Here is a 25729-nt window from a genome sequence, read left to right as displayed (position 1 = left end):
CCCCTCACTTGAGGTGGATTCCCGCTGTTACCGTCTGTCCCAGATGTTTGCTTGCTTCCTTTCTTTACCTTAAATTTACTTTTACTTGACTTTCTGCCCAATTGGAAGTAACTTAAGGGCAGACCCTCCCATTCACCACTTTATTCCCAGCACCTAGAAGATAGTAGGTACTGAGGAAAGATTTGCAACACACCTAAAAATCAATAAGAAAAATACAACAGACCAATTAGAAAAAAATGGCTCAGTATATGAAAAAACAAGAGACAGAAAAAGAGATCTAAATACGTTGAATGCATTTAATATGTCAGGTTATTCTGAGCTTCACAACAACCCTGCAAAATGAGTATAAATATAAAGAAATAGTGAGCCCTGGCTGATGTGGCTCAGTGGATTGAGCACCGTCCTGCGAACCAAAGGTTTGCTGGTTTGATTCCCAGTCAGGGCACATGCCTGGGCTGCAGGCCAGATCCCCAGTTGGGGGTGTAGGAGAGGCAACCAATTGATATTTCACACACCGATATTTCTCTCTCTTTTTCCCTCCCTTCTGCTCCCTCTAAAAATAAATACATAAAACTAAAAAAAAAAAAAAAAAAAAAAAAAAAGAAAAGAAAGAAAGAAATAGGTTAAATAATTTGCCCAAGGGTAAACAGTTGGTAATGATGGAGCCTGGATTTGAATCCAGGTATGTCTCCAAAGACAGTGTTTTCCAGTGACCCTTGCAGTTGAGTCTCTCACCTAGACTCAATTTCCTTTCAAGAAAAAGAATTGAGAGGTCCTAAAAATAAAGAATAATAAACAACAATCCTATAGAAAACTGGACAAAGGATCTAAACAGTTCATAGAAAAAGAAATACCAGTGGGCCTTAAAGATAAGAAATGCTTGATCCTACTCATATTAAGAGAAATGCAAGTTAAATGATCCCAAGACACTTCTCACCTGTCAGGCAAAAATACAAAAACTCAACATTATTTTTATTGAGAAGTGTATGAAGAAAAGAATACTTTCACGTTACCAGTGAGAATTCAAATTGTATAAGTCCAAGACAGGGAAATTTGGCAGTATCTGGCAAAATGACAGAGGCATTTTTCTCTTGACCCAGCACTCTCATCACTAAGAATCTAACCCAGCACTCTCATCACTAAGAATCTAACGCAAGACACAATGGCAATAAAAGGATGTAAGCCCAAGGCCATCCTTTATAATGGAAAAAGACTGAAACAACTCAGATGCCCAGCAATAAGGGACTGGTTGCATAAACCACACTTCATCTACATGATAGACAACTATGCAGATAACTGAAAAATATAAAAGATCTCTAGACACTGTTCTGGAGTCATCTCCAGGACACGTTGTGAAGTGAAGAAAGCAAGGTTAGAACCGTGTACATAATAAAAGAGACCTCAGAGAAGGGGCAAGGGGGCTTTCGGCTGTTCCATCTGTTGACCTGGGTGGTGGTTATGTGTAAGCGTGTTGTACTTCCAAAAAAAGAAACTTTTAAAATCAATAAAATTTAATCTCAATTATAATCTCTGAAGATTCTTGGCCAAAGAAATGGGTTTGTGTGTTTGTGTGTATGTGTGTGTATGTGTGAGAGAGAGAGAGAGAGAGAGAGAGAGAGAGAGAGACTGAGAAAACAACCAAATGATGGGAACTTGTTAGGACCCTGGTTTCAACAAGCAGCAATTTTTAAAAATCACAGTTTTAGATCATTGAGGAAATATAAATATAGACATGTTACTAGATTATCAAAAGGATTTCTCATTAATTTTGATAAGTGTGATAATGTCTGAAAATGTTTTCTTTTAAGAGATGCATACTTAAGTATAAGGGGTAAACAGGCATAATATTGGGATTTGCTTTAAAATACTATAACGAAAAAAAAAGTGATGCAATATATAAGGCTGACAGAGTTGATAATTGTTGGGGTTGTGTGATACATAAGTGGCGGTTTCTTACATTCTCTACTTTAGTGTAGGATTTAAAATTTTGTTTAAAATATTTTTAATCACGTTGTTAAGGTTGCAGTCATAACAGCTTCTGAAGCCCTTTGCATACTTGGTCCTAATTTAGTTTTTCACTGAAATGTGTATGCAACACTAACCCTTATGACTTTGCTGTGACCGCTCTTTATTCAATAAATACGTTTGAGCACCTACTATGTGCTCAGTTTGAGGTGTCTTGGATTAGGCTGAAATGTTCTCCAGAAAGACCAATCATGCGATTAAGAGGGTTGGAATTTCATCACCTCCCACCTCTGGGAAAGGGAGGGGGGCTGGAGGTCAAGTTCATCACTAACGGTCAATGATTTAATGAATTGTTCCTGTGTAATGGACCTTCCATAAAAATTCTAAACAACGAGGTTCAAAGAGTTTCTGGGCTGGTGACCACACTGAGGTGCCTGAAGACTGGCACTCCTGAAAAAGGCATGGAAGCACCATGCTGCTTCCTCCACACCTCGCTCTGTGCACCTCTTTCATTTGGCTGTTCCTGAGTTGCATCCTTTATAATAAACCAGTAAAAGTATATAAAGCATTTTCCTGAGTCTTATGAGATGTTCTAGCAAATCACTGAACAGAGGAGAAGGTTGTGAGAACTGAATTACAGCCAGCTGGTCAGGTGAGGGCCTAGATTTGCCATCGGTCTTAAGTGCGGACAGTCTTGAGGGACTGAGACCTTAACCTGTAAGATCTCATGCTAACACCCACACCGGACCGGCAGCTCCAGGAGGGCAAGGCCTAGGACCATTTCAGCCAACACTGCATCCCCAGCACAGACCAGAAGGCACCCACTAACTACTATCTGAGAGTGCTAATTTCAGGTCTGAGGAGCAGGTTGGCAGGTGAAATACCTCCAAACCAGGAGATGGTGCCAGAATTCCAGAAAATGGAGCTGGCAACCTTAAATCTACACTGTACTCTGTACTCTGAGTATTTTTGGCCTTTAAGGAAAAAAAAAAGTTTTAATTGGAAGGTAAATAGTAAAACGCATAAGAAGTATGTAACATTATCCTGATTGGAGCCACCTGAAATATAACATAGCTCCTAGAAATCCAGAATAGACTCAGTAGATTTTTCCATTTTAATATTTAAACAAATTTTCAAGAATGTTTCTGGGCTCTGGAACATCCATCCCAGAGGACTCAAAACACCATAGGTTCGTTCACCTGACAAACATTTACTGAGCACCCATTCTGTGCCAGGCCCTGTTTTAGGTATGGAGTGACGCAACAGTGAAGGACCTCTGGATTCTCCAGGAAGCTGTCTGTAGATTTTCATAGTAGCACTTGTTTTGTTTTGCAGAATATATTTAAGCATGAATATTATTATAAAACTACAAAGCACAAAATTCTCAACACTTATGCAAAATCTGCTCACTCCTCACCCATTCCTCTGCCTGCACCCTGATCTTGTCCATCCTTGCCTCCTATCTGATCCATTGCAGAAAGGCCCCTCCATGGTCTTCCTGTTCCCATTCCTACTCCTACACTCTTGTTTCCTACATGCAGCCAGAGTGACCCATGTCAGATCCTGTTTCTTTGTGTTCTCACCAAGGCCCAGGAGGCCCCACACAATTTGTCTTGTCACCTCTCTACCTTCATCTCCTCCCACTCTTCCCTGCTCACTCTGCCCCAACCACACTCAATTTCTCAGTTCAATTCTCCTTACCTCAGGGTCTCTGCACCTGCAATCCTCTTTCCTTGGAACTCTCTTCCGCCAGGCAAGTGCTTGCCTCACTCCTCAATTGTAGCTTTCTGCTCGTCACCTGAAGCGTTCCTGGGTCACCTTATGAGAAATTTCACCCTTTGCACAAGGGTTCCTATCCCCCTTCTCTGCTGTTATTGTCTCTAAAGCACGTATTGCCTTCTAACAGTCAACATGTCTTACTGGCTTCTTTGGAGTATGTTTCCCCAGTAGAGAATGAGTTCCAGGAGGGTGGGGATTTGCGTGTCCTGTTCACTGCTATATTCCTAGCGCCTAGTGTCTAGTACAGACAGGCGCACAGTAAATGCTTTTCTACGGTATGAATGGGAGTCCAGAGTCGGTCCATGTTCTTGAGGGTGGAAATGGGTCATGGAAAGCTTCTGGGTGTAGCAGAGGGGATCTTAGGGAGTTAACTAGTCCTAGGGAAGAGAGGGAGAGGGCACTGCCCATGCGAAGGCTGAAGAGGGAGGCAGGGAACAGACCGTAAGACCGCTGCACAAAGGTAGTCGAGAATGCCAGGAGCTCGGGAATCGCCGTCCGCACAGCGTAGCGGTGGGGCCCTAAGGGGCGGGGATACGTGATTGCGTCACACGCCACACGTAGCCGCGCGTGCGTGCGCTTCTTTACACGTGCGAAAGCCCCGGACTCGTGGGGCCCCGGACGCCGCAGAATCCCTATACACGCAGCTCCGAGCTCGCCATGAAGCCAGGTGCAGAGCCGGTTTGGGTTCGGGAGTCAGGGACTGGGGCCAAGTGGGAAGTGGGGTGCAGGGCCTTGGCTTGGGGGCGGGGGTTCTGAGACCTGGGTCCGGTGTGGGGAAGGGGTCCTGGTTAGGTGTTTAGGAGAGGGTCTTGGTTCGGCCCTATGATCGATCCCGAGCCTAGGGTTCGAGTCGGGAGGTTTGTGACTGGCTTCGGAGGTCACGGTCATGTGTCGAGTCTTTGGCCTGGGGTTGCGGGTGAGAGTTCCTGAGTGGGGTTCGTCTCATTGAGGTTTTCATTAGGCTCTTGGATGTTGGAGCAGGGCTACAGTCGGTGTTACACACAGTCTGGGTCCAGGCATTTGGGGTCGTGACTCTCTGGGCGTAGGTTTTGGGGATCTCTCTTGGTTTGGAGGTGTAGAATCTTAAGGAGCTTAGTCTAGGAAGTCCCACCGCCACCGCTGCTACCCCAGTCCCCTTGACCCCCAACCCAGCGTATCTTCTCGAGAGGGCCGAAGAGGATGAGGACTTGTTCCTTGATTGTATGTGTCCCTCTGGTCCATTTTCCCGCTTTCTACTCTCCCAGGGGGGCGGGTCCCTGAGGATGGAGTGGAGATCTGAGACCTAATTATTCTCAAGTCCGCGGTGAGGTGAAACTTCACAAGCCCTGAATAGGAATAGTGTGGCGTGAGGGAGGGAGGTAGTCACAGGGCATGAATGCTTTTATTTGTTCGATTTTCCTTCAGATTTTGATGAACCTATCACATCTCCTTCATGGAATGCTGAGAGCCCTGGCTTTGACAGCAGAAGGGCCCCAGTTCAAAGTTTTCATCCTGGCTCTGTTTCTTAACTGACCGCGTGACCTTGGGCAAGTGGCTTTACTCTCTGAGCCTCAGTTTTCTCTTTAAAAAAAAAAAATGGCCCCCAGTTTCAATTTAGTAAGATCATGTTTAAAAAAATATAGCACTGAGTGGTAATCATTTTGCAATATGTAAGTGTAGCAAATCAACAGGTTTGTACACTTTAAAACTTACACAATGTGATGTGTCAATTATATCTCAATAAAGTTGAAAAAGTACAGTGCTTGAAATATAATAAAATTGGTTTCAAATGTTATCTTTATATTTTTTCTCAAGAGTAACATAATTAGGATCCTTATCCCTGGTGTCTCAGCTCTTCCTAAATCAGCCAGCATCCCTCCCTTCAACTTGTCGCACTGTGACCAAAGGCATCTGTGTTTTGTTTCTTTTTTTGTTTTTGTTTTTTAATTTAAAATTTTTTAAAAATCCTCACTTGAAGATTTTTAAAAATTGATCTGAGGGAGAGAGAGAGAGAGAGACATTGATTGGCTGCCCCCACCCCCATCCCCTGTATGTGCCCTGCCAGGGAATCGAACCCGCAACCTTTTGGTGTATGGAATGACACTCCAAGCTCTGGGCCACCTGGTCAGGGCAGCATCAGTTTTCTAGTACAAGGCTTTTTTTTTTGTTGTTCTTTTTTTTTTTTTTTCCTCTCAGCCTGTGGAGAAATGGGGTCATCTGGTGAAGGGGATCTGTGGATCCATGCCTCCTCCCAAGTTCTCTTTCTCCTCCTATTTGAGGATCTGCTGTTAGAGGGGGTGGGAGGTGCTAGGCTGTGTATCTCCCACAGAGACCCTGGCATGCCTGAAGGCACCCTGTGGTCTGATTCTCCTCGGAATGGAGTATCCACGTTCCTCCCAACCCTTCCCTTTATTGTGTTAGGATATGAAGTTTTAGAAGTTGTCAGGAGTCATGTCTTCAGTGAGGATTTTAGTCTGAATGAGAGATGAAGCCTTTGGGAGATTCTCGGGAGGCACATCATGTCAGTCAGATGGAAGCTGGCACATCATTAGGAAGTTTGTTGGTATAATCTACTAGGAGATGATGTGGCTTGGACCAGGGCGGTAGCAGTCAACCTGGCTGACAAATTACAGTTTGGGCATAGATTTTAAAGGCTAGCCAACAGCTTGTTTGTGGGTGTGAGAGAGAGGAGTCAAGGACAACGAAGTTTTGGTGTGTGTGACTTGAAGGATGGAGTTGCCATTTTGGAGATGGGGAAGGCTGTGGGAGGAGAGCCGTTTTCAACTGGAGTGTCTGTGGGTCCCTCCACCCAAAACTTCTAGAAGTGTGTGTGTGAACGTGTGTTTTTGTGAGGAATTGCTACTTTCCATACACTTTTCTAGGAGCCCCAGAACTTGAAATAGATTAAGATAGGTTTTGAGTATCTAGGACTGAAAGGTGACTCTTGTGCCCACTGTACCCCATGCTCTTTCCCTACTTCCCAGGTCTCTGTTCTGTCAGGCCTGGGTTGAGTGTCTTAGGCCTAGTGGTTTCTCTCCTCAGTAGGAGGGAGCACTCATTGCCTTGAGTTTGATAATATTAATATTCAACTGTGTGCCAGGCAACAAATTAAGTGCTTTGTGTATATTAAGTCACTTAATCTTTTCAAGTCTTTGAGGTGGGCACGTATTATCTCTGTATTTCTGTCTTTGAGATGTTTTCAAGACTTCACGAACCTTCCCTACTCTAGGGTTGCGAATGGTGTGGTGGTCCCCCTGTATGGGATACATGAACTGCATCAGGGGAGGAACCAGGGTTCCAGCGCCATCCGATCACCTGCTTCTTGAATGAACGGAGTGGCTGCTTTCTCCATGAGGCAGAACCCAGAGGTTTAAGAGTCATCAGCAGACAGTGTTCTTTTATTTTTTTTAATATGCTTTATTGATTATGCTGTTACCGTTGTCCCAGTTTCTTTTCCCTTTGTTCCCCTCCACCCAGTGACCCCCCCTCCCTCCAGTTGCCCCCCCATTAGTCCATGCCCATTGGTTGTGCATATAGTTCTTCTCAACATCTTCCTGTCTACTCCAATCCCTCCTACTATGATTCTTAATTCCTGTACCATCTCCCTCCCTTTCTCCCCTCCCCCCTCCCTGCTGACCTCCCCCTAAAATGTTCCCCTACCTGTAATTCTTTTCCCACTCTCGTTGCCTACTTAGTTTGCCTGACAGTGTTGTTAATACTTCCTTGATCCCATGCTTTGTGCTAGGTGTTGTACAGGGTGCTGGGGTTGCAGTGGTGACCAAAAGAATTAAAACAGTCTTGTCCTTTTGGAGCTTGATTCTAATGGGAGAGGCAGGCAGTAATAATGTTAAGAATGCCATGGATAGTAATTGATAGGAAGAAAAAGAAGGTGGGGTAAAGGTTGGATAGCCAGAGAAGGCCCTTTGAGGAAGGAAAATTTATGAGAGACCTGAGTGCAGTGAAGGAGTAGGTGAGCCAAGTAGGTGTTCACAGGATCCAGGCAGTAGGAACAGAAGATGTTAAAAGTTGAGAAGCTGGAGAGTGAGTTTGTTCTTTTTTTAAAAAATTTAATCTTTATTGTATTTTTTCCCACTACTATTCAGTCCCCTTATACCCTCCTTTCCCCAGCAATCACCACACCGTTGTTCATATCTGTGAGTCTTCTTTCCTGTTTGCTCAGTACCCCCCAACCCTTCCCGCCTTTGCTGTCATCCTGCTCTCCATGTATGAGTCTGTCTCTGTTTTGCTTGTTAGTTCAGTTTGTTCATTAAATTCCACAGATGAGTGAAATCATACGGTATTTGTCTTTCTCTGACTGGCTTATTTCACTTAGCATAGTGTTCTCCAGGTCCATTCATGCTGTCACAAAGGGTAAAAATTTCTTCTTTTATATGGCTGAGGAGAATTCCATTGCGTAAGTGTCCCATAGTTGTTTTATCCACTCATCTACTGATGGACACTTGGGCTGCTTCCCTATCTTGGCAATTGTAAATAATGCTGCAATGAACATAGGGGTGCTTATGTTCTTTTGAATTAGTGTTTTGGGTTCCTTCGGATATATTCCCAGAAGTGGGATTGCTGGATCAAAAGGCAGTTACATTTTTAACTTTTTGAGGTATCTCCACACTGCTTTCCACAGTGGCTGCACCAGTCTGCATCCCCACCAACAGTGCAGTAGGGCTCCCCTTTCTCCACATCCTCACCAGCACTTGTTGTTTGTTCATTTATTAATGACAGCCATTCTCATAGGTGTGAGATGGTGGGTTTAATTTGCATTTCTCTGATGATTAGTGATGTTGAACATCTTTTCATATGTCTATTGGCCATCTGTATGACTTCTTTGGAGATGTGTCTATTCAGGTCCTTTGCCCATTTTTCAGTTGAGTTGTTTGTTGTTTTGGTGTTGAATTTTGTAAGTACTTTATAAATTTTGGATATTAACCCCTTATCAGATGGGTTAATATATTCTCCCATTCTGTGGGTTGTCTTTTTATTTTGTCAATGATTTCCTTTGCTGTGCAAAAACTTTTCAGTTTGATGTAGTCCCATTTGTTTTTTTCTTTTGTTTCCCTTGCCTGAGGAGATATATCCATAAAGAAGTTTCTATGAGCAATATTCAAGATTTTGTTGCTGATGTTTTCTTCTAGGATTTTATGGTTTCAGGTCTAACATTTAAATCTTTGGTCCATTTTGAATTTATTCTTGTGTGTGGTGTAAGAACGTGGTTTACTTTCATTTTTCTGCACATAGCTGTCCAATTTTCCCAACACCATTTATTGAATAAACTATCTTTAGCCCATTGTATTTGCTTGTTTCCTCTGCCGAATATTAATTAACTATAAAGATGTGAGTTTATTTCTGGGCTCTATTCTGTTCCATTGATCTATGTGTCTGTTTTTATGCCAGTACCAGGCTTTTTTATAACTGGCCCTGGAGAATACTTTGATATTAGGTAGTGTGATTCCTCCAACTTTGTTCTTCTTTTTCAGGATTGCTGTCGCTATGTGGGGCCTTTTATGGTTCCAAATAAATTTTTGAAGTATTTGTTCTAGTTCTGTGAAATACACCATTGGAGTCTTGATAGGGACTGCGTTGAATCTATAGATTGCTTTGGGTAGTGTGCACATTTTAATGGTAATTCTTCCTATGTATGAACATGGTATGTGCTTTCTTCAGTGTTTTATAATTTTCTGTGTGCAGGTCTTTTACATCCTTGGTTAGGTTTATTCCTAGGTATTTTATTCTTTTTGACGCAATTGTGAATGGGGTTGTTTTCTTAATTTTCCTTCCTGTTAGGTCATTATTGGCATATAAAAATGCAACTGTGTTTATTCTTGGGGAGAAAGGGCATGGTGCCCAGCATAGAGAGAGTGAGGTCAGAAAAATCAGCAGAAGGCAGAGCCCTGTGGTGGTGGGTCCTAATTTGGGCTGCACATTAGGATAACCTAGGCAACTTGAAAAAGCTCCCATGCCCAGGCCCCCACTCCAGACAGTTAAATAAGAATGTCTAGTCTCCAGGGATCAGCGAAAGGTGAGACCCACTGCTTTAGGGCTTTGGGAGCCAGAAAAAGGAATTTTGATTTCACTTGAAAGTGATGGGAAATCACTGAAGGGATTTGAAAAGGGGACTAATGAGATCTGATGCTCTGTTTTAAAAAGGGCGTCACTAGGCCCTGGCCAGGTGGCTCAGTTGGTTAGTGTCCTCCCAATACACCAAGGTTGTGGGTTTGTTCCCCGAGCAGGGCACACCCAAGAATCAATCAATGAATGCATAAATAAGTGGAACAACAAATTGATGTTTCTCCCTTCCCCTCTCTCTCTAAATCAATATAAATAAATAAATAAATAAATAAATAAATAAATAAGGCACCACTAGCTGTCACACAGGCAGTAGTATATAGAGGGACGGGACAAGAAAAGGTAAATGACTCTTGTTTATGTGTAGGAGTTTTGAAACTGTTAATTGTTAATGATCAAATTAGGAATAGCCATTAAAAAGTTAATACATGTTCATCTTTATAACACCATTAAGATGCATGAAGCTTTCATAGGATGTAACTATAACACATCTTTACAAAAACTTTAACAAATTTTCTATTGAATAGTTTACATCAAGTCAGATCATTTTAAATCACTAATTTTCACACTGTTGTTTTCGAATTGGTGATTTTTCTTATTGTTACTACTGAGCTTTTGAAACTGTCAGCAGTCAGGTATTGAATCTGTTAGCACCAAGAGAATTCTGTTTGCTTCCAACATCGTTATGTGCTCAGTGAAGAACGTTTGCACTATCTTGAAGTAATGAAAATGAAGTCTCTGAATCTTTTTCCCCCCTAAACTTTCAATCTTGTTGATAAGCCCTAAACTGCTTACGAGCTGTTGCCTATCCTTAAAGCACAATTTTTTTTTTTCCTTCTTTTTTTCCCTGAGTTGGCAGAGACTTCTGCAGTCTGGGAAGCAGATCAGTTAGCAGGAAAGACATCGTACCAACCTCCCCTCTGTTTGGGTGTTGGCACTTTTGTTCCAGACACAAGGTCAGACATAGGAAGATGGGAAGATGGTTCCAGGGTCTGGGGAAACCTGCTGCCACGGTGGTCACACTCACACACTCAGTGTTTGGCAGACTAATTACTATTGAAAACAATGAATTTTATGGATGTGGTTTCCTTGGACTTGCTTTGTCACTTAACACTTTGATTTGAAGATTTATCCATCTTTGACAAATAATTATAGGTCGTTTTCATTCTGATCATGAATATTTCCCCCCTCCTTATTTTTTTGTCCATTGTGCCAGTGGACATTTTTGTTAATCCTGATCGTTCGTCTGCAGTGGACATTCATGGACATGCCTCCTGGTGCACATTTCTCCATTTTCTCTCCTGAGCAGAATTGTGAAGTATAGGAGTAACTCTTCAAGCTTCGTTTCTCTGACTTCTGTTTCTGTTTCCACCACAGGTTTCAGTCCCCGTGGGGGTGGCTTTGGTGGCCGAGGGGGCTTTGGTGACCGTGGCGGTCGAGGTGGAGGCCGAGGCGGCTTTGGTGGGGGCCGAGGTGGCTTTGGTGGGGGCCGAGGTCGTGGTGGAGGCTTCAGAGGCCGTGGGCGAGGAGGAGGAGGAGGAGGAAGAGGTGAGTGAATTTGGGGAGATGTGATGGAGGAGGCTTTCTCTGGGCTCGAGGAGTGGAGAGGGAAGAGATACGGGGTCTCCCTCTCACTGCATCTCTCCCTTGTAGGTGGTGGATTCCAGTCTGGAGGTAACCGGGGTCGTGGTCGGGGAGGAAAAAGAGGAAATCAGTCGGGGAAAAATGTGATGGTAGAACCTCACCGGCATGAGGGTGAGTGAGAAAGTCAGGGAGCCTGCTGAGGGTGGGGTGGGGTGGGGCCCAGAGCCCTCACTGCTGCTCTGATCCCTTCACCCAGGTGTTTTCATTTGTCGAGGAAAGGAAGATGCACTGGTCACCAAGAATCTGGTCCCTGGAGAATCAGTTTATGGAGAGAAGAGAGTCTCAATTTCGGTGAGACCTGGGCCCCTCTCAAAGCCGCCAGGGCCCCAGCTGATGCTGTAACTGGCAATCTGGTCTCCCTGCCTCTACCACGCATCCTACCCAGGACAGCTGGGCGTCATAAGTTCAGATCATGCACTCCTCTCCCCACATGCCTTCTGTGACTCCTGTTGCCTTCAGGTTAATGTTCCAAGTATGACCTGGAAGAGCCTGCACATTCTAGTTTCCCTTCCCACTCCCTGGCCTCACCTCCTCCCACTGTCCCCCTGATTGAGTGTCTTCCAGCCCACTGACCTTGCTGTCCTCTCTGCCTATAGGACTCTTTTCCCAGCTCTGTGTGGTGCTGGTTCCCTCTCATCACTAGCATGTCTGGTTGTCACCTTGTCTTTCTCAAAGGCCACCTTACACCACCCTGTCTGTTGAAAATAGCCCTCATTAGCAATCCTTTGTCCTACTATTCCATATCATTTTCTTTATGGCCAGGCGCACTCCTGCCTCAGGGCCATTCTGTTGCCTTTTCTGCCGCCTAGAACGAGCTTCCCCTCAGATAACTTGAGTGGCCCCTCACCTCCATCAGGTCTGCTACTTGGCTCTTCCCTGGCCACCCTTTCTCATTTTCACCTGTCCCTTTCCCTGTACTTCATAACTACTTTTCCTTAGTACCTGTCACTGACTACTATGTCGTGTGTGTGTGTGTGTTAGTCAGGTCAGTGCGTACTTAATCTTTCAGGGCAGGGGTCTTTGTCTCGTTCACTGTGAATCCCCAGTGCTGCTGTAGGGTCTGCACGCAGTATGTGCTGGCACTGTACATGCTTGTGGAATGAATGTGTAGATCTTGCCATTATCTGGTACGATCTTGTCTCTGGGTTTATTGTCTGTTGCTGGCCCTTTTCCCTGAGTCAGTGACTTCCGTGAGAGTACAGAGACTGCCTCTGTCGTGGTCACTGATATGTACCCACATTTGATCCTTGTACAATGATTGAGTCCCTTTGAGGTCCCTAGGGTGAAGCAGTGGGGCTTGCAGAAGAGTCTGGCACTGACTTCCATCCCCATCTCTCCGGCCCAGGAGGGAGATGACAAAATAGAGTACCGTGCCTGGAACCCCTTCCGCTCCAAGCTGGCAGCAGCAATCCTAGGAGGTGTGGACCAGATCCACATCAAGCCAGGGGCCAAGGTGCTCTACCTCGGGGCTGCCTCGGGCACCACCGTCTCCCACGTCTCTGACATTGTAGGCCCGGTGAGTGGATGGAGGTGTGGGGCTTGGATATGAGTAAAGGCTAGTGGTGAGGTGGGAGGGAGAGAAAGGTTGCCTCCTCTGCCCACCTGGAGTCAGGTGCTGGCCACTGCCCTATACTGCATGGCTGGAGCAAGGCCCCTCCCTCTCAGAATGTCTGTGAATGAAAGGAGCAGCTTGAATCCAAAACCTTATTCAGCTTCACTCCTAAGTCCTTGGCCCTGAGAAAAAGGGGCCTGGGCATCCAGGTAACCATTGTTAGCCAGGCCCAGAATGAGTGTGTAGATATCAAAACTACTTGATTTGATTGCCCTTTTTAAAAATGTATGCCCCCAAAATCTGATCTCCTGGATTCTCTTGAAAGAACAGGAGCTCTCAGTTTCTGGGCCTGCATTTCTGTGTGGCTGTGCAGGCTGCCTGTATAGAGGACACCTGTGCATCTCACTTATGACCCCTAGCTCATCTACATAACCATAGATTATAAACCCGAGGCTGTGGTGGAGGCATTTAACAGTGATGTGGATTTCAGCAAGGTATTTAATCTCTCTGAGCGTCAGTTTACCCTTCTGGAAAAGAGTTGTGAAGATGAATGATTTAGTCCCTGTAAAGTGCTTAACCAGTGCCTGGCCCATTGCAAATACTCTTAGCTGCGAAGGCTTCATCTCTGCTCTAGGTTCCTGGTTTTAAGCCTGTATTGGGGGCCTGGGCTTTCAGATCAGGCAGACTGGGAGTGAATAACCTTTGGCCAGTGACTTCATATCTCTGGACTTCAGTTTATCCATCTTTAAAATGGACATAATAACAATAGTTGTTAAAATGGTCAGATTTTGATTGGGGGGTTTGAAGAGTTGCTGCATGCAATGTATGGGCCCAAAGTAGGTGCTCCATACATGAGAACTAGTATCATTGTTACTATTATTTGACTTATTTCAGGACGGTCTGGTCTATGCAGTTGAATTCTCCCACCGCTCTGGCCGTGACCTCATTAACTTGGCCAAGAAGAGGACCAACATTATTCCTGTCATTGAAGATGCTCGGCACCCACACAAATACCGCATGCTCATTGGTGAGGGGTCTAAGGGTTGGCCCAGGTGGGGTAGGACAGGCCACTCCATGTTTCCTGGAAGGGACCAGAGCTCTGATTCAGACGGAACTGGAATGGATGAGCAGGCCTCTTGAATCTGCAGGAATGTAAAGGGTTGGGTGAGCCAGGTGAAGATAGTGGTCCTGCTTCAGGGTCTCAGATATCTGGCACCTTTAGAGGGCCAGCCTCCTCTCCTCTGACCTCGTGCCCCTCTCCCTAGGCCGCCCCATACTCCCTGCCTCCCTGTAAAATATGGTACTTCTATACTGCTTCTGGCTTACATGTAAAAGCCTCCTTCAGAAGTCCTCATTATCATTGTCTGGTGAGATCATAATCCAGAAAGCACGAAGAATGTGGCCTGTAGTGGAGGAGCCCATTGTGAATATCGGTGATTTTGATGTTTTTTTTTAATGCAGAAGCAAAATTTAAAAATGGAATGCTTTATAAATCACCCTCTGAGGTAACTTATATGAACAATTTGATGTCTGCTTTTACTGATTTTAAAAAGTCTGTTTCGTTACACCATCTTTCCATTTTTTTAAAGTTGTTTTTCTTTTTTATCGCACTGCCTTAAAAATATTACTTTGCATTCTGCTGGTTTTTATTTCTGTGGGGTTTTTTTTCCCATGCACTTATACCCTTTGTCCTGTAACTTATTTTCATCTGACAATCCTGCAGACACACTTGCCTGTAAGTTGTCACCTTTACTTGCCTTCTTGATTATGTGTGTCCACGCCCCACCCTCCTGTGCCCCCCCCAACCTAAGGGTGTGTGAGGGCAAGGTCTAGGTCTGACTCATCCCTCTGTCCCCCACACCTGGCGTGGGGTGGCCACAGAGTAGGTGGCAACCATGGCTTACAAGAGGCATGAATGAATGGTGTGACTAGATTTTGGACCCATCTTGGGGTCACAGTGGAGGGTGGGGGATCAGTGGTGGGGAGTGAGACTGGAGGCAAGGAAGACTCCTCTGCCAGGAATCTACTGGCCCCATGAGAGGAGCTGGGAAGATCCAGTGGACCCAGCTTTTACCTGTCATTTCATTTTCCCTAGCAATGGTGGATGTAATCTTTGCTGATGTGGCCCAGCCAGACCAGACCCGGATTGTAGCCCTGAATGCCCACACCTTCCTACGTAATGGAGGACACTTTGTGATTTCCATTAAGGTGCGGGGCTGGGAGGAGTCTTAAAATGGTGTGCTAGTATCTTCTCTTATCATTAACTGCCAAGCAGCCAATCAAAACAAGGGAGCCTTCATCCCCCCCCTAATCCAGTCAGTCTGTTATTCTCAAGCCTTTATCCTTTTTCAGCTCCCTAGAAGCCATCCCCTGCCCCAAGTCAAATAGCACATGATGAAAATATCTGTAAAACTAGAAGCTTGGGATTTAAAGAGGTAATAGAACATAGTGGTCAAGTACATGATCACAGAGTCTGATGATCTGAGTTTGAACTCCAGCTCGCTGTGTGACTTTGAGCAAGTTAACTTGTGTGCTCGTTTTCTTCATTGTAAAATAGAAATATTAGTTCTGGTTTTTACTATCTGTGTAAAGATTAAATTTATCAATATACGTGAAGTGTTTACCATGGAGTCTGGTGTAGAATAAATAGTAGATAAATGCTAAGTACATTAAAAAATGTTTTATTTTGAAATACAGACAACTCTGCTATGTGCTGTTCATCCAGATTCACCATTTTGTTAGCCTTTTGCTACATTTGTTTTTATATTCTCGGCTGCATTATTATTGTTAGAGAAGAAATAGAAGAAAAAACCCTGAGTGTAAAATTTAAACACTGGCTTTTAGATAAATAGGATTCTGCTGAAGGTTACCTGTTCCAAATCCAGACCAAAGTGAAAATTTCCAAAACCTGAGTCTTGCCATTTCTAATAAAAATAAGTACTTCTGATTTTAAAGAGCACAGAAAAGGTTAAATCGCCGGATGCGGCAGCCTTCAAATCCTCTCTCCTCTGCAGGCCAACTGCATTGACTCCACAGCCTCTGCCGAGGCAGTGTTTGCTTCTGAAGTGAAAAAGATGCAACAGGAGAACATGAAGCCCCAGGAGCAGCTGACTCTAGAGCCGTATGAAAGAGACCACGCTGTGGTCGTGGGTGTGTACAGGTGAGCGGGGCATCCGGTCCTCCATGAGGACAGATATCTCTGACCCCTGCACCCAGAGCTACACGGGTCAGTACTTGTTAGGTGTGCTCCTAAAGGGGTGACAAGCTCTGAGGCCCCTCATCTCCTTCCCCTCACAGGCCACCCCCCAAGGTGAAGAACTGAAGTCCAGCACTTCATCTGGATTGTGAGAGATTGTGTTGCTACTGTTACACGTGTTTTTCTATTAAAAGACTCATTCTTCCCTCCGGTCTGTTTCTGCTGCGACTGCTTGGCGTTGACAACAGGGCATATACGTTGACAACTTGCCTGGTGGTGGTGGTGGAGGTGGACATTTTCATCCATCTCACAGTACATGCTCCTTTTCTTAGCTGCCTCTTGTGCTCTGCCCTAACCCGCGTATAGGCGCTTGGGCAGGGTTGGTAGCTCACTGCGCATGTGTGCTAGTAAGCTCGCCCTAGCGCAGGCGCGGAGTTTTGCCCTGGGTCACGTGAAGGGGAGCAAATTGAGGGTGTGTGTGGGGGCGGAGCCCGGGGCGGGGTGGGGGGGCGGTTTGTTGTGGTCGCCATTTTGCTGGTTGCACTACTGGGTGTTCAGGGCCCTTGCTCGCTGCGTCCGCAGGATACCCTCAGCCAGTGGGCAGGTCTGAGCTCGGGCTTCCCGAGCAGTTTGAGTTCCCTTGCCCGCGCTCTCAGGTAACGAAGCGGCCACAGGACAGCGTGGCTCGCACTCAGGAGAAGGAGGGGTGGTACGGGAGCCGCCCTGCCCCTATCCCGGGGAGACGGGAGGCGGAGGGAGGAGAGGAGTGGGGTAGCCTGGCCATTCATAGACGGATTGCTGGGAGGGGATGAGCCCTATGAAGCTGCCCTGGGAGAGCGGCTGAGAAGGGTTATTGGGACCAGGCGCCCGCCCTTTGTTTGGGCTCGGCTCTGCTGGCCGCTTCGTCGTCGCCTAGCAACAGCTGCCCTGAGCTGTGATTGGTTGAGCTCTTGGCCCCAGCGGCCAATGGCACGGTTGTTGCCATGGCAGGTGTGGCCTGCCAAGTTCAGGCCGCCCTGCTGTAGGGTAGGGGGGGCTCCAGGGTGGGAGGCGGGACACCGGTGTCCCTGGGGCCTGGGGGCCTGTGGCTGTGCGGGGCGGGGCTGGCAGGACGAGGGTTAACCTGCCCCTCCCCCCTATCCACCTGCTTTTCCCTTCCTCGGTGCCCCCGGCTGACCCTCTTCTCCCTTACCCCGCCCGTGGCGGCTGCTCTTGTCACCCACCAGGCCGCCTGTCCCGCTTGCCCTCCCCGCCGCGGGGCTTGCCGGGCCGTCCGGGCCGGGACAGGCGGCCGTCTCCTCACCGCCGCCATGCTGGCTGCTCGCCCACCCCACTGGGGGCCCCACCGCGCCCCAGCCCCCTGTGGGCCCAGCGCCAGCCCTGACCCGGGTAGGGGGTAGGGGCTAGGGGCTGGGAGGGACTGTCCTGGTGTGGGAATGTCCCTGGGAGAGAGGTTGTTGAGGGGCTGGGGAGCTCCAAGAGAGAAGAGGGTCGTGGAATGGCAAGGCTTGGCATAGGAGAAAAGGACTGACAAGAGGGAAGGCCCTTGGGGAGAGCATTTTGGTGTGACATACTCAGAGCGAAGAACTCTGCGATATTTTGGGAATTTGGCTGTGGGAGCCTTCTAGGAAATGAGCGCAGTTGTGTATCCACCCCGGTGGAGAGGAGTGACTGGAGAAAGGAGGTTGGGAGGAGGTTGGTAGCCTCCAATGTAGGAAGACAAGGACGATCACTGTAAACTGTGGGAAGAGACACCTTCCCTTTGCTCCCATCAGGAGTGGGCCTTGATTGGGACGGGCACCTTGGCATAATATGGGGAAGAGCTCAGATGTTGCATGGGGGAACTGAAATAGGGTATGCAGGAACTACCTGGAGGGGTGGTCCCTGATGTGGTAGGAAATGATAGAGGGAAGGGGTCTTGCCATAATATGGGGAAGGTCTGGGAAGACTGTGCCCTGGTGGGCCAGAATGCCATAAGGGTAGGGCTCTGTTGTATATGAGTTCTCAGATAACAGTGTGATCAGGAGGTCCCCAAGGACCCTGATGTGGTTTTAGAGGTCTGCAGAGGACTTTGCTATAGTTTGGTGGGGGCCCAGAGGACTCTAATGTGGTGTGGCAGGGGGATCCTAGACTTCTTTGGATTGGGGGATCTGCTGGGGAGGGTAGATTTGAAGCAGAGGGATCTTTTTGTGATAAAAGTGAGATCCTAAGGTTCAGAGAAGACTGTAGGAGGCAGGATCTTGTGTGAGAGGGCCCTGGGGAGGGCCACGAGTGGAAATGGGAAGAAAAGAGTGAATCCTACTCCTTATACTGTTTGTGGTTTCTATTTCCTTCTCTTCCATCCCCCAATTATTGGTGTCTTTCTGTCCTTTCCTGTCCTGGGCCATATTCCTGTCTGACTCCCAATCACTCCCTTTCACATGTGCCCCACTTTGTGCCGCCTACCTCACTTATTTGGTAATCACTTGTTGAGGGATTCTGTTGTGCCTTTCCTCCCCCCCCCCCCACCACTTCTGTCTGTCCTCTCTCTTCATTCCCACCTGTTGCTCTTTTCCACCCTTTTCATTTGCCCTCTGTGCCCTGCCTTGTCTCTGATGTCCACCTCTTTCCTGCTGGCATTGTCCCACACATCTTCTTCCATGTTGTTCCCCTGTCTCCTGCCTGTTCTCAGGTCTCAGCGGCGGTGGCAGCCGAGGTGCAGGATGCGAGGAGGCGCCCCCCGGCCGGGCTCCCGCTCCAGGCCTCGCTCCCCTGCGGCCCTCTGAGCCCACCATGGCCGTTCCACCAGGCCATGGTCCCTTCTCTGGCTTCCCGGGGTCCCAGGAGCACACGCAGGTACACATTCAGCTGGGTTCTCACCTGCCTGGGGTAGGAGGAGGATGGGACTAGAAGGGTCTTGAAGCCAAAAGATAGTACAGTTGCCCAGGACAGTCTCCCAGGGGAATGAAGGGCCTCATGGAAGTTGAAGATAATAGATGAGTTGCTGGCAGAGTCAGGGTTTGGAGGGCGTGGGTTCAGATCCATGCATCATGGTAAAATTACTTAAATTCTTCATGCTTCAGTTTTCTACTGTAAAATGGAGCTAATAATGATATTACTTCACAGGGTTGTTGTAAGGATTAAACCAGTTAATGAAATGCATGTAAAATGTTGAGGACAGTGCCTGGCACATAGTAAACAATGTTCACTAAAAAAAAAAAAAAAAAAAAAAGCAGAGTGAAATATCTGGAGGAGGTGAAAGGAGAAGGAAGTTGAGCCTTAAAGGTCTTGGAGCCAGCAGGGCCTAGGGTTATAGGGTAAAGATCTCCATGGGTAGAGACTGTTAAGGCTCTGAAATATAGAACTTGGAATGGGAGGTCCAGGGTGCTGGATCCAGATCCAGGACCCTTGGGGTGAAATAACTGGGCAAAGATGCCCAGAGTGGGGGTTGAGCATTGGGAAGTCCCAAAGAGATGAGGGTAGAGCAAGATGGTGACCCTCAAGATGGGATACCCAGAGGGATGGTCTCAGGTGAAGGGTTGGAAGGGGCAGAGCCTAGGTGTTCTGTACAGTCTCTCCCACTGAGGTTCAGGAAGGAATAAAGTTGTGGGAGGAAGGGTCAGGAGTAAATAAATAGTTCACCATGCATTCACTCAGCCAATCTTTAATGATTGTCTATGTGTCAGACCCTGCTCCAGGCACTGGAGATAATACACCAAGAATGAGACAAAGCCCCTGCCCCTGAGGACTTTCTCTTCTAGTGGGATTGTCAGACAGTGACCAAATAATTATGCATGTGGTAATGATAAGCCAGCCATCTTAGTTCTCCCCCTTAAGGTTGGAGGTAAAGTCCTGTCTTCAGTGCCCACCTCTCACCCCACCGCAGGTATTGCCTGATGTGCGGCTCTTGCCTCGGAGGCTTCCCTTGGCCTTCCGGGATGCAACCACAGCCCCACTGCGTAAGCTCTCCGTGGACCTCATCAAGACCTACAAGCACATCAATGAGGTAGGCAGTGGGTGGGGGACCTGGACTGGGTGCTAAGGGGTCCTAACTGCTGGCACAGGTCACTCACCAGTCCTCATCTCCTGGCTGGCTGGCTGGGCAGGTCTACTATGCGAAGAAGAAGCGGCGAGCTCAGCAGGCACCTCCTCAGGACTCAAGCACCAAGAAGGAGAAGAAGGTCCTGAACCACGGTTATGACGATGACAACCATGACTACATAGTGCGCAGTGGCGAGCGCTGGCTGGAGCGTTATGAGATAGACTCCCTCATTGGCAAAGGCTCCTTTGGCCAGGTACAGGGTGCCCTGCCCCCTCACCCTGATCCAGGGATTGGGGAACATGGGCATTCATTGATACTGATTCACATAGTCAGTGATTCAGTGGCCACTCACCCCAGCCCAGTCACTTCGTTTCCCTGTGCCTCGGTTTTCTTTTCTATAAAAAATACTGCAATTAACAGGACTCTACGTAAGGTTATGTTATTTCATGTCCAGTGTTTATACCTGATTATTGGTGAGCACTCAGTTTTGAATTACTATTAGTAATATTTATAATGATGTGGGTGAGCCCCCTTGGCCAGAGGGAAAACAGTGGTGCCTGGCTCCGTCTCTACCCACCTCTCCCCATTTCCCTCACTTTGTGACATACCCTGCCCCCATAGGTGGTGAAAGCATATGATCATCAGACCCAGGAGCTGGTGGCCATCAAGATCATCAAGAACAAAAAGGCCTTTCTGAACCAGGCCCAGATTGAACTGCGACTGCTGGAGCTGATGAACCAGCATGACACGGAGATGAAGTACTACATAGGTGAGGCTGGAGGCAGTGTGAGCTGCTTAGGGATGGCCACTCCTACTGTAGGACTGGGGTTGTTGTCCTCAGGGCAGTGTTTTGTCTTTAATTCCCTAACATCAGCGATTCTTCTGCAACTTGCATGATTTTTGTCCTGTTCACAAGGTAATGCTGGTCAGGGTTTATTGGGTGCTAAGGGTCAGGCTCTATTGTAAGCACTTTACATTAATTAGCTTATGTGTGCCTCACCACAGCCCCATGGAAAGGGCATCATTGCCCACAGCTTGAAGATGACGAAACTAGACATTCTGGTGATAGCACTTGCATAAGATCACAGAGTTTGTACTCAGTAGAGCTGTAATTTGACCAGGCAGTGGATTCCAGAGCCTTTACTGTTAACATTTATGCCACTCTTTTTTCCTCTTGCCTGTACTGACTACTCATAGAAAAAGCAAGAGGATTTAAAAAGTATGTTTCTTTACATGTAAATCCTTATAGCAGATGGGAAATGAGCATACTTTGCCACACACACACAAAAAAAAAACCCACAAGAAAACAAAAAAAAGGGAGACTAAAACAATGTTATAAAATTAAATGAATCAGGCCCTGATGGGTGTGGCTTAGTGGGTTGGGTGCCATCCTGCAAATTGAAAGGTCGCTGGTTCGATTCCTGGTCAGGGCACATGCCTGGGTTGTGGGCCAAGCCCCCAGTTGAGTGCATGGGAGAGGCAACCAATCGATGTTTCCTTTCACATCAGTGTTTCTCTTCCTCTTTCTCCCTCCCTTCCCCTCTCTAAAAATAAATAAATAAAATCTTTTTTAAAAGTTAAATGAGGCAGTGTAGAATGGTGTAAAATACCTATCAGCACCAAATGGAAACTTTCTCTTTGGTTTAATTGACAGTTTGACATAGACTTGAATTCACATTTCTTAATCAAGAAAATCAGTATTTTTCTTGGTGTGATTCAAGTTATAGATCATATAAAAACATCCTGACCAGCAGCAGTTGGTACCCGTGTGTACACCACCACACTTTGGCAAGTGCTCAAGAAGCAGAGACACAGATCGGCTTCCCGCCTCTCTCCTTGATTACTGTGTACCCCAGGACACTACTCGCCCTCTCTGAGCTTCAGTTTTTTTCTCCATCGGTCCATGTCGATCCCGTTTCCTACAGTGCACCTGAAGCGGCACTTCATGTTCCGGAACCACCTGTGCCTGGTGTTTGAGCTGCTTTCCTACAACCTGTATGACCTCCTGCGCAACACACACTTCCGAGGTGTCTCTCTGAATCTGACGCGGAAGCTGGCGCAGCAGCTCTGCACGGCGCTTCTCTTCCTGGCCACGCCTGAGCTTAGCATAATTCACTGCGACCTCAAGCCCGAGAACATCCTGCTCTGCAACCCCAAGCGCAGTGCCATCAAGATCGTGGACTTTGGCAGCTCCTGTCAGCTTGGCCAGCGGGTACGGCCTGGTCTGGCCCCAGGGGCAGGACTAGTGGTGTGGGTGTGGGTGTGGCTGGGGTGGGGGCAGGGCCAACTGGTGTCCAAAGAGCAAGGGGCCATGATAGGCTGGGATGGGGTTGTGCAGGTGCATCCTGAAGTGGCAGATCCCTAAGGGATAGTGCTTAGGACAGGGTGTCGGGGTGAAGGGGCTAAAGGAGAGGGCCACAGGGTATATATACTGCTCAGTAGGAAAGGAAAGAATGAAGGAATGAAACCTGAGGGCAAGGCCAGTTTTGATGGTACCAGATGTGGGCCAGGGATATTGGGTTGGCTTTGAGCCTAGATGGCACTTTGCTAAGCTGGGGATAGAAGCAAAAAGGGTGCTTCAGCTTTGCAGCTTCCTGTGAGCAGTCTCTTGAGATGGAGATGGTGGCATGAAAGGGGACTGGATTGGGATGGTAGGAAGGACCTGGATTTGCAGACTGCCAACCTCTGACTGGTGACTAAGAGGGACCCAGAGTTAGGCCTGGGGATGGAGATCAGGATGAGACTAGGCCAGTAGACTCCTGAGGCTGATTAATAAAGTGGAGGGAGTGGCTCTGTAAAGTTGGTACTGATAACATCAGGGTTTGTAGCCCCATTGCCAGTTTTGGGAGTAGGAAGCTTATCCTAGCTTTGGGCCTGTTGGTGGCACCAGTAGGGGAAGCTTGAACCTCTGGCTATTGACCTCTCTCCTCCCTCAGATTTACCAGTACATCCAGAGCCGCTTCTACCGGTCACCGGAGGTGCTCCTGGGTACGCCCTATGACTTGGCCATTGACATGTGGTCATTGGGCTGCATCCTGGTGGAGATGCACACCGGAGAGCCCCTCTTCAGTGGCTCCAATGAGGTGTGCTCCTGAGGAGGGGGTGTGCAGGGGATGGGAGGGTACAGAGGCCTGGCTGGCCTGATGACCCTGACTGCCCACATGCTCGCAGGTGGACCAGATGAACCGGATTGTGGAGGTGCTGGGCATCCCACCAGCCCCCATGCTAGACCAGGCACCCAAGGCTCGCAAGTACTTTGAACGGCTGCCTGGGGGTGGCTGGACCCTACGAAGGACAAAGGAACTCAGGAAGGTGCGGCCCCTGCCCTTTGCCGCTCCTCCTACCCTGGTGGCCCCTCACTCTCTCGCACTTGGGGCTCCCTCCCTGCTTCCTCTCCCTGGTGTCTTTCCCTTCCTTCCTGTCCCCCTTGTCTGTCTTTTCCTTCCTCCCCAATCCACCCTATCTCTCCTACCCACCCCACAACTCTTCTTAGCTTCTCTTTTTCCACTTTCTCTATCGTGCCTCTGTTTCCCCGTGTGTGTCTCCCTGCCCCTCCTGCCCACTGACGGCCACTCTCTTGCCCCCCCTCCCACCCCCTCCCTGCCAGGATTACCAGGGCCCTGGGACACGGCGGCTGCAGGAGGTGCTGGGCGTGCAGACGGGCGGGCCCGGGGGCCGGCGGGCGGGGGAGCCGGGCCACAGCCCCGCCGACTACCTCCGCTTCCAGGACCTGGTGCTGCGCATGCTGGAGTATGAGCCCGCCGCCCGCATCAGCCCACTGGGGGCTCTGCAGCATGGCTTCTTCCGCCGCACGGCTGATGAGGCCACCAACACGGGCCCGGCAGGCAGCAGTGCCTCCACCTCGCCCGCACCCCTTGACACCTGCCCCTCCTCCAGCACCACCAGCTCCATCTCCAGCTCTGGTAGGTGCCCAGTGCCAAGTAGGGTAGGACACAGGTGGGGGCAGCTCTGGTTTGGCCGGACCTAGGGGACCTTGCCATTGGCCTTCACATAGAGCTTTGAAACTTTGTGATCCTGAACTCCAAAGGTTGGGGCGGGAGAGCTCCGGCTGGCCCTGACCTGATTTCTTAAACTGAGCTTGTGCTCAGACCTCTAACTGGTTCTGACTCCCAACACCCAAACTGAACTCTGACCCCTAATCTCAAAATTGGGCCAGATTCTTCAAATGAACACAGAACCCAAACCATGGGCCTGGCCCACGAACTATACTCAGCCACTTGAAAACCCAGCTACCACCTCTCCTCACCTAAGGCCTCTTCTCTTTTCCCCTGGCGCTTCCAGGAGGCTCCAGCGGCTCCTCCAGTGACAACCGGACCTACCGCTACAGCAACCGATATTGTGGGGGCCCTGGGCCCCCCATCACTGACTGTGAGATGAACAGCCCCCAGGTACTGGGGCCTTGGGGCCTATGGAGGTGCGTGGCAGGGTATCTGGGACTCCAGGACCTGGGTCTCCATCATCCACTGTTCTTTGCTTCTTTAGGTCCCACCCTCGCAGCCGATGCGCCCCTGGGCAGGGGGTGATGTGCCCCACAAGACACATCAGGCCCCTGCCTCTGCCTCATCACTGCCAGGGGCTGGGGCCCAGTTACCGCCTCCACCCCGATGCCTTGGCCGTCCTCCATCACCAACCTCACCACCACCCCCAGAACTGATGGATGTGAGCCTGGTGGGCGGGCCTCTGGACTGCTCCCCACTCCACCCAGCGCCTGCCCCCCAGCATTCGGCTGCCTCAGCCCTCCGGACTCGGATGACAGGAGGTCGTCCACCCCTCCCACCCCCTGATGACCCTGCCACTCTGGGGCCTCGCTTGGGCCTCCATGGTGTACCCCAGAGCACAGCAGCCAGCTCATGACCCTGCCCCTTCCCTGGGGCCCCTCCTGAAGCCATACCCCCCCCCCATCTGGGGGCCCTGGGCTCCCATCCTCATCTCTACCCTTGACTGGAATTGCTGCTACCCAGCTGGGGTGGGTGAGGCCTGCACTGATTGGGGCCTGGGGCAGACGGTCAAGGAGAGGGGTTTGGGCATGCCCTCCCCACAAAGGACTGCACCCTTGGCCCCCTTTCTCCCCCTTGTTTTCTATTTATTGTACCAAAGACTGGTGGCCCAGTGGGGGGGAGACCCCCTCACCCTGGGGCCCTAGGAAAGGGTGGGGGTAGGTAGGGGGAGATGGCTTTGCTCCTCCTTGCTGTACCCCCCAGTAAAGAGCTTTCTCACATGCCTGCCTGAGCGTTTGCAGGGCCCTGGCTCCCTTCACCCAACCCTCAGAGGCATGGTGTGAAATAGTGTTTGGGGAGGGGGTGCTGGAAGAACTTTGTCTTGTGGGATATGGCCCTTGGGAAATTATGGCTATTGGTGCAGACAGGGCTGCAGGAGTCCTGGGTCTAAGGAATCCTAGACAAGATCCTGATAGTATCCTAGCCCACATTTGCCTTTTCCAGGGTAAGCTGAGACCCTGAAAGGGTAAAAGCCCAGCTCTTGGCTGTTTCTGGGA

At 48.5% G+C, this 25729-nt stretch overlaps 2 protein-coding genes across 5 annotated transcripts; both read left to right on the top strand.

Annotated features, from left to right (window-relative positions):
• Nucleotides 1–4315: 4315 nt before the first annotated feature.
• On the top strand, nucleotides 4316–16398 carry FBL (fibrillarin rRNA 2'-O-methyltransferase). Its single transcript, XM_090260202.1, has 9 exons — nucleotides 4316–4411; nucleotides 11179–11349; nucleotides 11455–11556; nucleotides 11642–11736; nucleotides 12791–12961; nucleotides 13892–14024; nucleotides 15093–15205; nucleotides 16012–16157; nucleotides 16295–16398. The coding sequence occupies exons 1-9, from the start codon at nucleotides 4402–4404 to the stop codon at nucleotides 16317–16319; spliced, it is 966 nt and encodes a 321-aa protein (XP_090116328.1). The 5' UTR covers nucleotides 4316–4401; the 3' UTR covers nucleotides 16320–16398.
• A 311-nt stretch (nucleotides 16399–16709) lies between these two features.
• Nucleotides 16710–25453, top strand: DYRK1B (dual specificity tyrosine phosphorylation regulated kinase 1B). Of its 4 annotated transcripts, XM_090259327.1 has the most exons (12): nucleotides 17353–17582; nucleotides 18865–19028; nucleotides 20059–20178; nucleotides 20279–20467; nucleotides 20836–20983; nucleotides 22140–22426; nucleotides 23151–23297; nucleotides 23386–23526; nucleotides 23822–23857; nucleotides 23942–24137; nucleotides 24517–24623; nucleotides 24718–25453. In XM_090259327.1, the coding sequence occupies exons 1-12, from the start codon at nucleotides 17504–17506 to the stop codon at nucleotides 25087–25089; spliced, it is 1986 nt and encodes a 661-aa protein (XP_090115453.1). In that variant the 5' UTR covers nucleotides 17353–17503; the 3' UTR covers nucleotides 25090–25453. The 4 variants fall into 4 exon arrangements, with proteins under 4 accessions (XP_090115455.1, XP_090115453.1, XP_090115454.1 ...); XM_090259329.1 differs by lacking the exon at nucleotides 17353–17582 and adding an exon at nucleotides 16710–16849 and having other exon boundaries at nucleotides 23822–24137; XM_090259328.1 differs by lacking the exon at nucleotides 23822–23857 and having other exon boundaries at nucleotides 17354–17582.
• Nucleotides 25454–25729: the final 276 nt, after the last annotated feature.

Source organism: Furipterus horrens, unplaced genomic scaffold (assembly GCF_987537825.1).
Source record: "Furipterus horrens unplaced genomic scaffold, mFurHor1.1.pri manual_scaffold_13, whole genome shotgun sequence".
Taxonomy (NCBI): Eukaryota; Metazoa; Chordata; class Mammalia; order Chiroptera; family Furipteridae; genus Furipterus; species Furipterus horrens.
The sequence above is the reverse complement of the archived record's forward strand: the minus strand, read 5'-3'. Positions and strand labels throughout refer to the sequence as shown.